This window comes from Capricornis sumatraensis, chromosome 16 (genome assembly GCF_032405125.1).
Source record: "Capricornis sumatraensis isolate serow.1 chromosome 16, serow.2, whole genome shotgun sequence".
NCBI lineage: Eukaryota > Metazoa > Chordata > Mammalia > Artiodactyla > Bovidae > Capricornis > Capricornis sumatraensis.
Genome location: NC_091084.1, coordinates 31,720,284 through 31,735,425, shown reverse-complemented (window position 1 = coordinate 31,735,425; position 15,142 = coordinate 31,720,284). Strand labels below are relative to the sequence as shown.

The window sequence follows — 15,142 nt, the reverse complement described above, 5'->3', positions numbered from 1 at the left end:
GATGCCTGGCCACAGATTCTGGCTCAACTTACTAGTAGTGTGACCTTCAGCAAATTCCTTAACCTCATTGTTCCTTGATTTCTTCAATTGCTGGATGAGAATAATAATAGCTTCTACTCATAGGGTTACATGAATATGGATAAATATAGGATTATGAGTTAAAGCAGTCAAGTATTTAGCATGGTTCTCTTTCACATGGTAAATGTTCAGTAAATATTAGCTATTATTACTCCTTGTATTTTAGATGTTGTTAAGTGATCTACTGCTTTAGGACACAGCTGATGATAGATTTTGCCACAATCTATTAAACTGCAGACTTACCTTGGCACCAGCCAATTCCTTCATCATGAAGAGAGAATCATCAGCTCGTTCATCATCATCATCATCATAATTTGGGGAGGGAGCTCCCTCTGCTCCTTGCCTCAACAGGCTGCCACTTCCTCTAGGATCAAAGGGATCAACCACAATGGGCTCAGTACCTTTAATTTCACATCGGCAGAAAGGACAGCCCTGGCCTTCTGATTCCTACAAAGGAAACAGACACATCTGAAAGTTCTTAAAATATTCGTCCACTAAAAATACAGTACCTAAAAATGAAAAAAGCACCAAAAGTTTAGAACCTACCCCACAAACCATTCTTTATATCCATAAAGGATATACAATCCCCAATTCTTCACTGTGATTATTTAGCTGAGAAAAAGCATGGTTTGGATCCATACCTGCCAGGATGTTAGACAGGATGTGCACATGAGGTGGCCACAGGGCTCAATCTTCACATCTTTATCATTCTCAGCACATATTTTACACAGTTGGAATGTGGAGCCCATCTCACAGTATAATTCATATTGCTCCTTTGATTAAAAAAGAAAAAAGAGATTATTTGGTCTGCTACAAATATTTGTTGAATGAATGAATGAATGACTGCAACTATAAATGCTAAAAATAGGAAAACTGAAGATGGTTACTTGTAATACTAATCTTCTTCCTGGAAACGGAGTGTCACAACAGTGAACAGGTAAAACAGAAAGCACCTAGTCTTGGTTCTATTTTAAGAAACAGGGTTTAAAAAGAGACCACATACACGTAAATTCACTAATCTAGTCGATGGTTTAAAATTTTAAGTGTTCCAATCACTTAATATAATTCTGTCAGTTCTACAGAGTAATATACAGAAGGGTGGGTCTAGAAATATGATTAAAATGGAAAACAAAACTCACCTGGGTCACTTTGATGTGGTCTTGAGGAGTTGGTTCACATAAGCCTGTCAGGTCGGGATTCTGATTCCGTCCATCAGGAAACAAATAGCTGTAAAAAGAGTAACCAATCTTGGTGGTCTACTGAAGCCAATTTATCACTGCTTACTAATACAGACAAATGTTATCTAGGAATTCTCTCACTCTAAAAGGGCAATTTAGGAGAAGTGCAAACAGAAATTTTATTAGTACTTCAAAAAAATTAAATAACACAGATCAGTTCTAAGAAGATACTCTTCAAACACTGACATTCTTTCTCCAGGGTGTCACAGGCTCTATTTTAATTAAGGGGTTGACAAGCGTTTCCTGTAAAGGGCCAGTTAGTAAATGTTTCAGGCTCTGCAAGCCACATAAGTCTGTGTCACATATTCTTCGTGTTTTTTTTTTTTTTTAACAACATTCTGAAAAGGAAAAACTATCTTAGACACAGACTAGAAGACCTAGTCTGTGCGCCATAACTTACCAACTCCTATTTTTATCTGTGGATGACCACAGATTAAAGTGTGAATTCTCTTTAAAAAAACGACATTTGCTTCAACCAAAGACCTTAAAACACCCTTGTTTACAGATTTAACACTAAGAGACACCAATTTGAAAGAAAAGTAACAAGAAGCAAATTAAGCCACTGAGATCAACTACCAGGAAGCTTCTAGCATCCAATTGCTCTGACATCTAGTGAAGTGCCCCTTTCAGTTCTAACATTACTGTAGAAATGATGTGTAGTGGAAAATGGATTTTCCTAATCACTTTAAAACACAAGTAGTTTTCTCATACCTGGTCAACTGTTAGTATTCTTAGTGGTTACCAACTGATAATCAATTTGAATTCCCAAAGAAATAGGAATTCTAGAATAAATAGGAACTTAAGTCATAAATATTAGCAGAGATTACAAAAACCCATAGCCTGAAGAAATTCTGCTGAATTAAAATGAACTTAGGATGAAGGCCTGAGCCTGCTGCCATCAGGAACATTTAAGTCATCCTAATTTTGCCTAGTTCAAATAACTGGTAACATTTTCTGCTAACTGGTATACAAATACATTTTTTAAATATTTATCTATTTATTTATTTGGCTGAGTCAGGTCTTAATTGCAGCACAGGAGATCTTTCACTGTGGCCCTGAAATCCCTAGCTGCAGCATGTGGACTTAGAAGCTCTGCAGCATGTGGGATCTTAGTTCCCGAACCAGGGATCGAACCCATATCCCTTGCACTGCAAAGTGAATTCTTAACCACTGCAGCACCAAGTGACACAGACTTATGTGGTTTGCAAAGACTGGTGAAATATTTACTATCTGGCCCTTCACAAAAAAAGCTTATCAACCCCTTGATTAAAATACAGCCTGTGGCACTGTGCCCTGGAGAAAGAATAACAGTGTCTGGAGGACAATGCTGATGTTGTCAGTGTTGTAGTAGCTCACTCCTGTCTTTGTGTCACTCTTTGTGACCCTTTGGACTTTAGCCCACCAGGCACCTCAGTCCGTGGGATTCTCCAGGCAAGTGGGTTGCCATTTCCTTCTCCAGGGGATCTTCCCAACCCAGGGATCAAACTCGTGTCTCCTGTGTCTTCTGCACTGCAAGCAGATTCTCTACCTGTTGAGCTCTAGGGGAGGCCCCTGTGTTTGGACAGTACTATATATTTTAAAACCTAATATAGACCTGAAAATAAGTTAACGTGTGGAAAAAAAAGAAAGATAAAATCTACTCAGGGTAACAAGGGAAATAGTAGAGGAAAAAATAATTTCACTCAAGGAATCCTTTTTAAATAAAAACAGAAGTCCTACAAAAGTTGAAAATTCAAACAATATAAGCTGTTAATATGTTTCCTGAATCTTAACCTGTAGAGAAAACCTGCAATAAAGTCATTAATGATGCAGTTTCACAGCCCTAAGTTCCTAGACTCTAACAGAGGATCAACAGTAGGTACTCACAAGCCTTCCCTGAAGCCATCAATCAGCGCTTGGAAGAGAGGTTTATTGTGAGGGATTGTCTGGAGAATGTTCCCATCAGCAGTGACATACCCAATAGCCCACTGACCCAGACGGGTACAGCTCAGCCGGAAAATGTAACTGAAAACAGAGAGAAACAAAACCTTGATTACATATGCTTGCATTAGGGTGGAAGATGAGACAGAGACAAAAATCAAAAAGACCATCAATAATAGATTCTTCAGTGACTCCACACCAAAAGGAAAAGGCACAAAAGCTTAATTCTTAAGTGGCTTGAAAGCATTTATCAAATCATAGTATCTGAATAAGTCAATTCCTCTGATAAACAGACATCAATCCTACCATAGAAATGTAGCCACTGGGGAACTAGTAAAAGATCATGTTTCCTCCTTTTCAGCAAAGGTCACAGAATACAATTCAGGTAAATAAGCCTCTTTGCTTCATTCCACTGACCTGCCAGGTTTGTGAATGAATTTCTGGAGTCGTGCTTTCACTTCATCATATGTCAGGAAAGCCATGTAACCAGGATGAGTTACAGCAAGGCTATTCCAGTTCCTGAGCAAAGAGGACCAGGGCTAAGGAAACAAGAGACCAATCAGACCATCCGACTCCAAACATACAACCAGCCTCAGAGCAATGAAGAACAAAAGGAAAAACCACCTCAACGCTCAAATATAAATTCTCCATTTAGTGTCACAAATTTTCAACCATATTGTTACTTTAAGGGAAGATAAACATGTTTGGGAAACAAAAACTTTGAAAAGCTAAGACGAAAATAACACACAGGGAGAAGCCTAACTGTGCAAAATACAGAAAATTTTCAAGCAGCTCTAACCTGCTGGAGCTATTAGAGTAATGATGAGGTTAAACAACAGACAAAAACAGAGAAAACAGGGCAAGGCCTGATGTGCAAGTAACAAGTTCCAAATAAAGGTTTATGCAAGGTAGCATATACACACATTATTTTTAGAAAAGGAAAGGAGTTGTGAACCATCAATGCATCTCAGTATTAGTCAAGAATTTTAATACCACAGGAGAAAAAGCTGGAAACATACATAAATGTCCAGTAACTGAACTCAGGAAGTATATTACACCCATTTTCAGGGTAAAATACAACCATTAAAATGAGGCAAAGAAAAAAAAATGATGTAAAGAAGAATATTTAACAACAGAGAAATATTATAAATATAAGTAGAATAAGCAGATTATGGTTACTCTTTTTACATATATATATAAATATAAAATACAGAGTAGTTTTAACCTTTTTTTAAACTATAGTTTCTAGAATAAATACTTTAATAATAGGCAAACTCCCAAATGTCCAAATGTTATTTTTTTAAAAGGTTCCCCTTCAGAAAAGTGGCAATAATTAGTTCAGCCAACATTTTAGCATCCTACCTGAAAGAGTCTTGTAAAGATGTCGAATTCAAAAACTGAAATATAATCATTGCAGGTCAGATCAATAGTGGATTTCAGAGCCATGGCCTCCAGCCCAGAACTGATGGGATGTACTTCATGAAGGGCCTGTCTGAAGCTCTTCCAAGGGACTATTGTCCTAGGATTCGGGTGGGGGTGAGAGAGAAGGCACAGAATAAGATAGCAGATAATTCCAGGCATTACTACGGTCAAGGAAAACAGTCTCTTTAAATTCTCAAAATCTACTTTAATTTTCCTAGAGAAACTGAATTATATTTTGCATTGATAACAGAAAGGGCATAAATGATATGTGTCTTAACTTCCTGATGAGTAAATCAATAATAGAGACATCTTTTCCCACTTTTCTTTGGCAGAGTGCCACATGTTAATCCCCTTTCTCACCTTCAGACATTTGTTGTATTAAAGATGCAGGAAGAGAGATGACATTATCCTTTTTGTATTAGAGATGTAACCTGTGGCCAGATCTTCACTCACTGTGTTTAAACTAACCTTTTAAAGCACATAAAACACTCTGATTCTTTTGAGGAACCCACACTATCAAGGACTAGACCTGAGGAATATAAAGCTTAAGGTACAGGAAGAAGAGAGTTCTGATACAAATGAAGAAGAAATTATTTAACAGAAGAATGATTAAACTCCAGATGTGGCTAGCAAAGGGTACTACGGGATTTCTACTTCTCAAGATTAAAAAAATAAATAAAGTAAAATCTCATTGCCTTTATGTATTCACCTGCCTGAAAGTAAGAGATCAAGTGGCAATTTAAACTCTAGAAAGTAGATAGTTACTAAGTTAAAGTAACAAAGTTAAACTCATGCCTATCCTCTTCAACTAGGTTTTTTAAAATAATTATTATTTTATCTAATTATTCTATATCTGATGCTTAAAACAACCTTTTAAAATAAAGCAAGCATTTAACATACATCAAATCAATATACAGTATATACCTGAGACTAACTTAACAGTGTACATCAACTATATTGCAATTTTAAAAAAAAAGCATTCAAAGAGAGACTTACATTAGGATCTGTATACTCAACTGAAAAATTTTATTGTTTTCTACTTTTTCAGTTCTTTAATTTAAAATTTCAGAGTATATTCAAGAACATTTATGTTAATACTTAAATCATGGGCTTCCCTGGTGGCTCAGTGGTAAAGAATACACCTGCTAATGCGGGAGACATGGGTTCAATCCTTGTTCCTATTCCAGGAGGATCCCACATCCCGTGGAGCAGCTGAGTGAGTCCCTGTGCCACAACTACTGAGCCTGTGCTCTGGAGCCCGGGAATCTGAACTACTGAAGCCCTCATGTCCTAGAGCCTGTGCTCCACAAGAGAAGCCATTGTGATGAGAAGCCCATGCACCACAATCAGAGAGCAGCCCCTGCTTGCAGCAACTAAAGAAGAGCCTGTGCAACAGCTAAGACACAGCACAGCCAAATAAAATTTTTTTTAAAATAAAAAGGACAATATAACAAAGTGGAAACACAAGCCACAGACATCTCTAATGTTAGTGACTAACACAAGCCACAGACATCTCTAACGTTAATGACTAACAAAGAATTAGTATCTTACAATAGGAAAAAGACAAGTCTGTAGGAAAACAGACAAGTCAGGAATAGAAACAGCCAAGTCAGAAAAAGAATCTAGACAGGTGACAAATGTGAAAAGGTGCTCAAGCTCCCTTGTCATTAAGAATATACAGCAAAATATGATACCAATTCATATTACCAGAGTTAGCCGAACTGCAGAGCTACTGGAACACGTGCATGCTACTCACAGGAACAGAAACTGGTACAACCACTCTGGAAAGCAGTTAGGCAATGTTTGGCAAAGCAGAAGATGTGAAACCCCCTGACTCAGCAATTCCATTCCTAAGTATGTAAGTATTGAGAAACTCCTGCATATGAAAGCAAATACAATTTTGTTTTCTCCCCTGCATATGAAGGGAAATACAATTTTCTTTTCTGTAGCACTGCTTGCAATAGCAAATACTCTGAAATGTATGTGTTCATTAACAGCATAATGGATGAGGAAAAAGAGAACAGCATGGGTTTCAAGAGAGCTGCAAAGGTCTATCTACTTCTCTAAGGAAAAAAACACAAACATGATCAGAACAACAACAACAACAACAAAAACTAGGCTAATACTTACCACAGTTGGGAAGTAGTTATGCATATATTCATTATTTTCCTGTTTCAAACTAAACAAAAACCCTAAACACAAGCTTCAGTTCTTCATAGTTCAAATTCATTATTTTGACACTTACTTTTCCCCAAAAGCTTTCCTCCAAAATTCTGCAGCATCTGCTTTAGTAATCCGAAACGTGTCTCCTTGAAAGAGTCCACTTGGGAAGATTCCTTTTAGTTCTGCCAGCATGTGGCTGAAGATCAGGGACAGTTTGGTCAGGTTTCGCCTAAAAATGATCAGAAGTGCAATGGTTAAATGAGCACATAAAATTATTTTTATTTTAAATGTGCTGAATCCACTACACCAGGTGTGTGATTATAATGCAAGAAAGACTGCTGCATTCACTAAAGTCCACTCCTGTCCCTCTGTTCAAATAGGCGTTAACAGGTAAATAAGAAAAAAAAATTTTAACAGTAATCTATTTCAAGACTTTTAATCTTTAATTAATCAGGCCTAATAACTGAGCATAAACTTCTATGAACAAATCTACCTTTTTTAGGCTGATAGATAAAAGAGGACTCAACCAAAAAGTGTAAGAAGTTGTACACTGCTATAACCATTCACTCACAAAAGAGATGTTAGAAAAGCAAAATATATTATTTCCTGCTTTGCATAAACTAATCTGGATGTTTAAATTATCGCAACTCATCTAAATTAAAAATAAATAAGCTAACACCCAAACCATGTAAAAACTTCTAAATAAGTGCACATGCTACTACTATATTTTAACAAGTTAACTTCAGCCTGACCACCTCTGTTTAATGGTTGCGGTTATAAAGTACCAATTCAATACACCAGATGATGTCTCTGCTTTCAGGTGTGTACTTAAATCAGATTATCTCGGTAATCTTTAACGGTACTGCTACAGAACAAGATACAGATGTCTTAGATATTGCTATTCACCAAACCAGCTACTAGTGCAGTTGCTTCGTTTCCCTTGCCTCAACAATTAGTATTTATGTATTAAAAAGTCAATTCTTGTCATACAAGCAGACAATAAAATTTCAAGTCAATCCATGATCAATTTTATTGCCTCAAAATTCTCTTTAACACAGATTTTTCTTTTCACCATTAGTCCCATCTTTGTCCTTCCTAGATAAAATGCTGCACCAAGTCCCTATAGCCCTAACTTTTCTGCAAAATATTTCTGAAATCTTTCTAATCAGCTTTTCAGCAAATCAGCTTAAGTTTTCTGGTATCTGTCTTTTGCACTTGAATCAAGTTTTACTCTTTCTAATTTTCCTATTTCTGAAAGCATCAAAAAAGTGATAAAATCAATATTCATTGTAGTCAGTCTAAAATAATTCCTATGCCAAATAGCTCAAGTAAGTTGTAAAGCTCAAGTAAGTAAGTTGAAAAACACAATCACTTATCCAATCCCTAAACTCCATTAATTGTTTTCCTCTTGGTATTTTAACAGCCTTCAATTGTTGCTGGTTAGGACAGTTACTGTTTTAATAAACAGGAAACAAAAACAGAGACTATTGATATTAATATATATATATATCTCACAGATAATAATATAGAAAATCTGCAAAGCACAAATTATTCCCAATGACTTCCCAAAGTCTTCAGCAGGACACCAGACTGCACAATGCACTAAACCCTAATATTTACATAACATTTTCCCAAATGTTAATCCTTAAAGATAAGCAAGAGAGTCCTGATTCCCTTAAGATATGCTAAATTGCTGAGAACTATGTGTTGTAAAGAACTATGCTAAACAGCACAGCAGAGTAACATACATGACAGAAAATACGCATATTACAAAGTTACAACAGAGACCCTTTTGGAAGAAACAGTTTGAATCCTACTTCTTCCTGAAAATGTCTTTCCTTAGTTTCTCCGGTGTCATCCTCTCTTGGTTCTCCTACTTGCTTTTGTTCTTCCTTTGGTTTTCCTTTCTATCCTCCTAAAATAGCTATTTCCCAAGAATCTGCTGTGAACTGAAGAATCTGCTCTCCATTTCCTTTCTCTCTCCATGCACTCTCTTGAATCTTCCTTTGCTAACTCAAGGATTCAAAAACTGGTTTGCAAAAGATTCCCAAATCTTAGGCCTTGGTAGCTTTCCAACTGCCTACTGTATTTCTCCAATCAAATGCTAGCAACTCAAAGCAACATTCTCAGACTTAAAACTAACCTTCCTTGAGTGAGGCGTTAATAAATTTGGAATTTGAGATTAACAGATATATACAGTTCAATTCAGTCACTTAGTCATGTCCAACTCTTTGCGACCTATGGACTGAAGCACACAAGGCCTCCCTGTCCATCACCAACTCCCGGAGTTCACTCAAACCCAGGTCGATTGAGTTGGTGATGCCATCCAACCATCTCATCCTCTGTCGTCCCCTTCTCCTCCTGCCCTCAATCTTTCCCAGCATCAGGGTCTTTTCCAAATCAGTCAGCTCTTCCCATCAGGTGATCAAAGTATTGGAGTTTTAGCTTCAACATCAGTCCCTCCAATGAACACCCAGGACTGATCTCATTTAGGATGGACTGGTTGGATCTCCTTGCAGTCCAAGGGACTCTCAAGAGTCTTCTCCAACACCACAGTTCAAAAGCATCAATTCTTCAGCGCTCAGCTTTCTTTATAGTCCAACTCTCACATCCATACATGACTACTGGAAAAACCATAGCTTTGACTAAACGAACCCTTGCTGGCAAAGTAATGTCTCTGCTTTTTAATATGCTATCTAGGTTGGTCATAGCTTTACTTCCAAGGAGCAAGCATCTTTTGATTTCATGGCTGTAGTCACCATCTGCAGTGATTCTGGAGCCCCCCAAAATAAAGTCTGTCGCTGTTTCCATTGTTTCCCTATCCATTTCCCGTGAAGTTAAGCCAGCTTTTTCACTCTCCTCTTTCACTTTCATCAAGAGGCTCTTTAGTTCTTCTTTGCTTTTAGCCATAAGGGTGGTATCATCTGCATATCTAAGGTTACTAATATTTCTCCCAGCAATCTTGATTCCAGCCTGTGCTTCATCCAGCCCGACATTTCACATGATGTACTCTGCATATAAGTTATATAAGCAGGGTGACAATATACAGCCTTGATGTACTCTTTTCCCGATTTTGAACCAATCTGTTGTCCCAGTTCTACCTGTTGCTTCTTGACCTGCATACAGATTTCTCAGGAGGTCTGCTATTCCCATCTCTTGAAGAATTTTCCACAGTTTGTTGCTATCCACAGAGTCAAAGGCTTTGGCATAGTCAATAAAGCAGAAGTAGATGTTTTTCTGGAACTCTCTTGCTTTTTCGATGATTCAACAGATGTTGGCAATTGGATCTCTGGTTCCTCTGCCTTTTCTAAATCCAGCTTGAACATCTGGAAGTTCACAGTTCACATTCTTTTGAAGTCTGGCTTGAAGAATTTTGAGCATTACTTTGCTAGCGTGTGAGATGAGTGTGATTGTACAGTAGTTTGAGCATTCTTTGACATTGCCTTTCTTTGGAACTAGAATGAAAACTGACCTTTTCCAGTCCTGTGGCCACTGTTGAGTTTTCCAAATTTGCTGGCACATTGAGTGCAGCACTTTCACAGCATCATCTTTTAGGATTTGAAATAGCTCAACTGGAATTCCATCACCTCCACTAGCTTTGTTCGTAGTGATGCTTCAGAAGGCCCACTTGACTTCACATTCCAATATGTCTGGCTCTAGGGGAATGATCACACCATCATGGTTACCTGGGCCATGAAGATCTTTTTTTTTTATATAGTTCTTCTGTGTATCGTTGCCACCTCTTCTTAATATCTTCTGCTTCTGTTCTGGACCAGAAATGGACCATACCGTTTCTGTCCTTTACTGTGCCCATCTTTGCCTGAAATGTTCCCCTGGTATCTCTAACTTTCTTGAAGAGATCTCTAGTCTTTCCCATTCTATTGTTTTCCTCTATTTCTTTGCATTGATCATTGAGGAAGGCTTTCTTATCTCTCCTTGCTATTCTTTGGAACTCTGCATTCAAATGGGTCTCTTTCCTTTCCTCCTTTGCCTTTAGCTTCCCTTCTTTTCTCAGCTATTTGTAAGGCTTCCTCAGACAACCATTTTGCCTTTCTGCATTTCTTTCTCATTTTACCTTTTCTTATACATACTACCCTGATTCACTTTTTCATCTCTGAATCACTATGTATTTGTTCCTTAATTTGAAAAACACTCAGCTTAAATGTCACTTTCCTAAGAGGCTAGCTAGAAGTAACAAACCTCTAAAATACCCTGAGGATTTTCACTGCAGTTCTTCTCCATGTCATCTGAACCCATCCTGTACTACAGTTATCTGTGTACATGAGGGCTGAATTCATTTCTGATGTATATTTATATCCTTCTGGCATCATTTCTAACCTTTAATACACCTCCAGAAAATATGTGACTGCATACTATTTGCTAGGGACAAGGGATGGATACAACAATGAACAAGACAAAATTTGAGTGGCAGCAAAAGCTTTTCTTTAATTCAGTATTTGAAGGCAGTTTTAGAGCACTGGTTTTACAGCACTCCCATTTCCTTGGTATCAGGGTTGTATGAGAAAAAGGTTTTGAAGAAAAACAAAGCAGGGCATGTGAAGAGAGGCCTGTATGGTTGCCGTCTTTAGAGAGGATGGTCGTATACAGTCCTCTCTGAGTGGTGATTTTTCAAGCCAATTCTGAAGTGACGGTAGGAAGCCAGTGTTTGGGTGACTGGGCCATGTCGATATCTTTGACTTTTCAAATAATTTTCCACTAAGAATCTACCAGGTATCCAGTACTATGCTGGATCAGAGATAAAATACACGAACCAAAATATACTGGGCCAAAAGTTATTTTAATTTGTGGAGTAAGCCACAACAAGGAGAAAGTTATTGACCACAAGGATATAACGGCACTAGGTGCATAAGAACAATCTGAAGTGCTGGCTGAAATAGTTACTGAAAATCAATTTAAAACATTTTCCTATTCAAGGATGCATCCCCCAAAAAGCCAGCTTACATTTCTTAAAACCACCAGAGATGTGCACCATAAGCATCACACTTCTTAAAAGGAAAAAAAAGAAACTATAAAAGCCCATGCATGGATCAGAGTATTTGATAAGTGGTCTGAGCTGCAATTCTATTCAAAAACATTTTAAGGCAGTAGGCTTATGGTTCAGTGCCTTCAGGGCAGAATTTAACCAGCAAAATCTGTCTAAACTTGTAAACTTAGAGCAATGAAGCATGATGGATATTTGGGCTTATTACAAGTAAGAAATTACATTTCAAAATTCTGTCAGCAGTTACTTCAATTATACCATGTGTTCTAACATTTCTCCAAAGATCCACAGAGGAATACAACTATTCCATTTTTCTTGTAAATGCACTGAAGACAAAACCTGTCTTTCTTAACTTTTGAATAGTAGCAAAAGCTTTTCTTTAATTCAGTATTTGAAGGCAGTTATTCTTACTACCCTTAACACTAACCTTCACTTCTAAGTAACTGCAAATTCTACTCTATAGCTTCCATCTTTCTTTTCTCTTGTCGTCTCACAACTTCCCCAGAATCAATGCTGATTCAGTATCAATTTTTAAAAAGGTTCAGAACTGGTGTGAGTTCTCCTCCCCAACCTCGGGTCCTACTCTAAAAGCCAAAGTACCTTTGTACCTCAGGCCTAATGTAACGGTATACATTTTTCCATGTATACTTTCAGCTAAAAGGGACTAAGATGTACGTGTCACCAATACATAAGGATATTGAAAATTAAATAACCACTGTTCCTGTTTTAGCTTCAAAAGTAAAAAGATAAATACAACCTGATAGAAACCACAATCACCACTTCTATAGATCACGCAAGACAGTGTTGGCAAGTAGCCTTTATATTAATATGAAACAAACAGAAAACTCCTTAAAAGAGGCCAACCAATGAATTTTCTATTACACAAAATACTAAAACACAAGCTGCCATGTTACTCTTGGCCACAAAGTACTTTGCAAAAAGGAAATGGAAAAAAGAACATAGTATGGGGAGATGTATTAACCCTCTATATTAAAGTGTATCTATTAATGTTTAAGTTAAGTACAGAGAACAGTACCATTCTTTTTTGTTATAATGAGAATGTTCCATCCCAAAAAAAGTTTCAAGAAAACTACTTTTGAGAAATTAATATTAAGAGATTGAGATCTTCTAGAAAAAAAATTTAATGATGACTTACAAAACAATCAGTCCAATGTATTCATAAAGATATTCCCATAGTTCCTTTTTCTGAAACTACATTTTGATAGTCAGCTGCTGTCATTCAGTGGCTAAACTGTATAACTGACAAGCATGCTCTGTTTATTCTTTCTGCAAAAGAGTACTTGAAAATATATATGATAATAGTCAAGACGACTAGGCACTTCGCCGGCAGTCAAGTGGCTAGGACGCCATGTTTCGCTATAGGAGGCACAGGTTCAGTCTCTGGCCAGGGAGCTAAGGTCCCACATGCTGCGTAGCATGGCCAAAACACTGGGAAAAGACAACTAGAAATCTAAATGTACTTCCTGGTCTCCCATTAACTTACTGTGTCCTGCAACAGTTATTTAAACTTTCTGAGCCTCCACTGACTCAAATGTAACATAAGGAAACTGGAACCAATTACTCCCAAAGGTATCTTTCCACTTACAAAAATGTATAAATGTATGTTAGTTATTATCACTGATTTGAAACTGGAAAAGAAACCTTAACTTCGGCAGTTTAACTGCATAAGATTGAAGAAGTCATGAGAGAAAGGCAGCAATTTACCCTTATATGACAGAGGGCTAGAAATAATGTCAAGAAAGAAGAATTTTTAAAAGTACATTTTATTTCTGCCTGCAAAAATTTAATAAACTTACATCTTATGGAATTTAAAAAGTTAACCGTATATGGGGATAAATTAAAATATTGTTGTCTACTCTAGTACTAGGGGTCTAGTAAATTCTAGAATATGTACTGAATTATTTTACTCAAAGAATTTTATCATTTCTGAAAAAATAACATCAAAAATCATCCCAGTTAAGTGGAAATATTGTCACATGTGAAAATGGTTCAAAGCTCAAAACTTTTATTTGTAAAAAGCAAAGGAAGTGCAACTTTCCTCTTGAAAACAATAATTTAGGTAACTGTAGCATCTAGGTGATAGGTATATAATTATTGTAAAAATTTTTCCCAATTTTTCTGTATGACTGAAAAATTTTATAATAAAACATTGGTGGGGAAAACCTCAATAATCTATTTTAATAGTATCTGTAGACTCAATGATCCTGTACTTCCCAGGAATGAAATTCCCAGGAATTTCAGAATGATTAACACTTAATACAATGATTGACAAACAAGCTGCACACCATTATACAATACCATTTTGGAGCAGTCAAGTATTTCCCAAATAAGGTCACAATATAACTCCCTCTGCCACTCAGTCATGGTGTGAGCTGTAAAACCTCCACAGATGATGAGAAATAATCATACTGCTCAACAGTGACATGATCAACGCTTTTAAGTATTTCATTTACTGGTACCATTTCAGGGATAACTGTGTTACTTTTTCTATTCATTAAACTCCAAAACTTTATATGCAAACACCAGTGTCATCCAAAGAACGCTGAGTGAGAACATACTGAGATGACATTTATAACTCAACAGCAGCATCCTCTGCTCACAGTAATCAGCTTTAAAAATAGATACAACGGAACTTCTTTCAGCAAAGCTTCACAGGAAGTCAATGAAGTACTGTTTAACTCTTATCTGCTTAAGCTGCTAAAAAAAAAGGAGGGAGGTGAAGCAAAAACCATCACCTATTGAGAAAAAAGTACTAAGCCAATATATCTAAAAATATCAATGACCTTTTTTACTTAACACATATTAAGTGTATTTGATAATATACTAATGGTCATGCTTTTGAGACCCCCCAAGTTACATGGTAACAGATTATAACAGTATTATTCAGAGCATTTGGAGCCATTTCATAGAATTTTAAACCTGAAGAAACACTAATCTCACTCACCAGGTAAAGGGGAAGGCAGCAGCCTGCAAAACAATCTCCAACATGACCCTCTAATTCTATTACTACCTTAAAACATAGACTCAATTTCCTTAATCTCCCTACACCAAAATCCTAAATGATTTACCAATAACTACTAAAAGTGTTTAAGCTACTCCGCTTATAAGTCTAAGCATGCACAGTATGGTCCTGATTCACTTTTCCAGACATACACTACTCAGTATTTCCCAAAACATTCTATATTTTCCAGGCCCCAGGCCTATGGTGATGGTGTTATATCAATAATCTATGTCTCTCTTTCTCATAGTAACATTAAGAGTTTACTATGGATCAGATACGCTCTTCCGGCGGCTCAGG

The 15,142-nt window shown here is 36.9% G+C and overlaps 1 protein-coding gene across 1 annotated transcript in view; it reads right to left on the bottom strand.

The window, feature by feature from the left end:
- Positions 1 to 15,142, bottom strand: part of CBL (Cbl proto-oncogene) — an 80,443-nt gene that overhangs the window by 18,188 nt on the left and 47,113 nt on the right. Inside the window, exons 3-9 of the mRNA XM_068988603.1 lie at positions 6,904 to 7,050; positions 4,599 to 4,755; positions 3,654 to 3,775; positions 3,183 to 3,320; positions 1,218 to 1,305; positions 720 to 851; positions 322 to 525 (exon numbers count right to left, since the gene is read on the bottom strand). Of these exons, the coding sequence (XP_068844704.1) occupies positions 322 to 525; positions 720 to 851; positions 1,218 to 1,305; positions 3,183 to 3,320; positions 3,654 to 3,775; positions 4,599 to 4,755; positions 6,904 to 7,050 (988 nt within the window). The remainder of the gene's footprint in view (positions 1 to 321; positions 526 to 719; positions 852 to 1,217; positions 1,306 to 3,182; positions 3,321 to 3,653; positions 3,776 to 4,598; positions 4,756 to 6,903; positions 7,051 to 15,142) is intronic.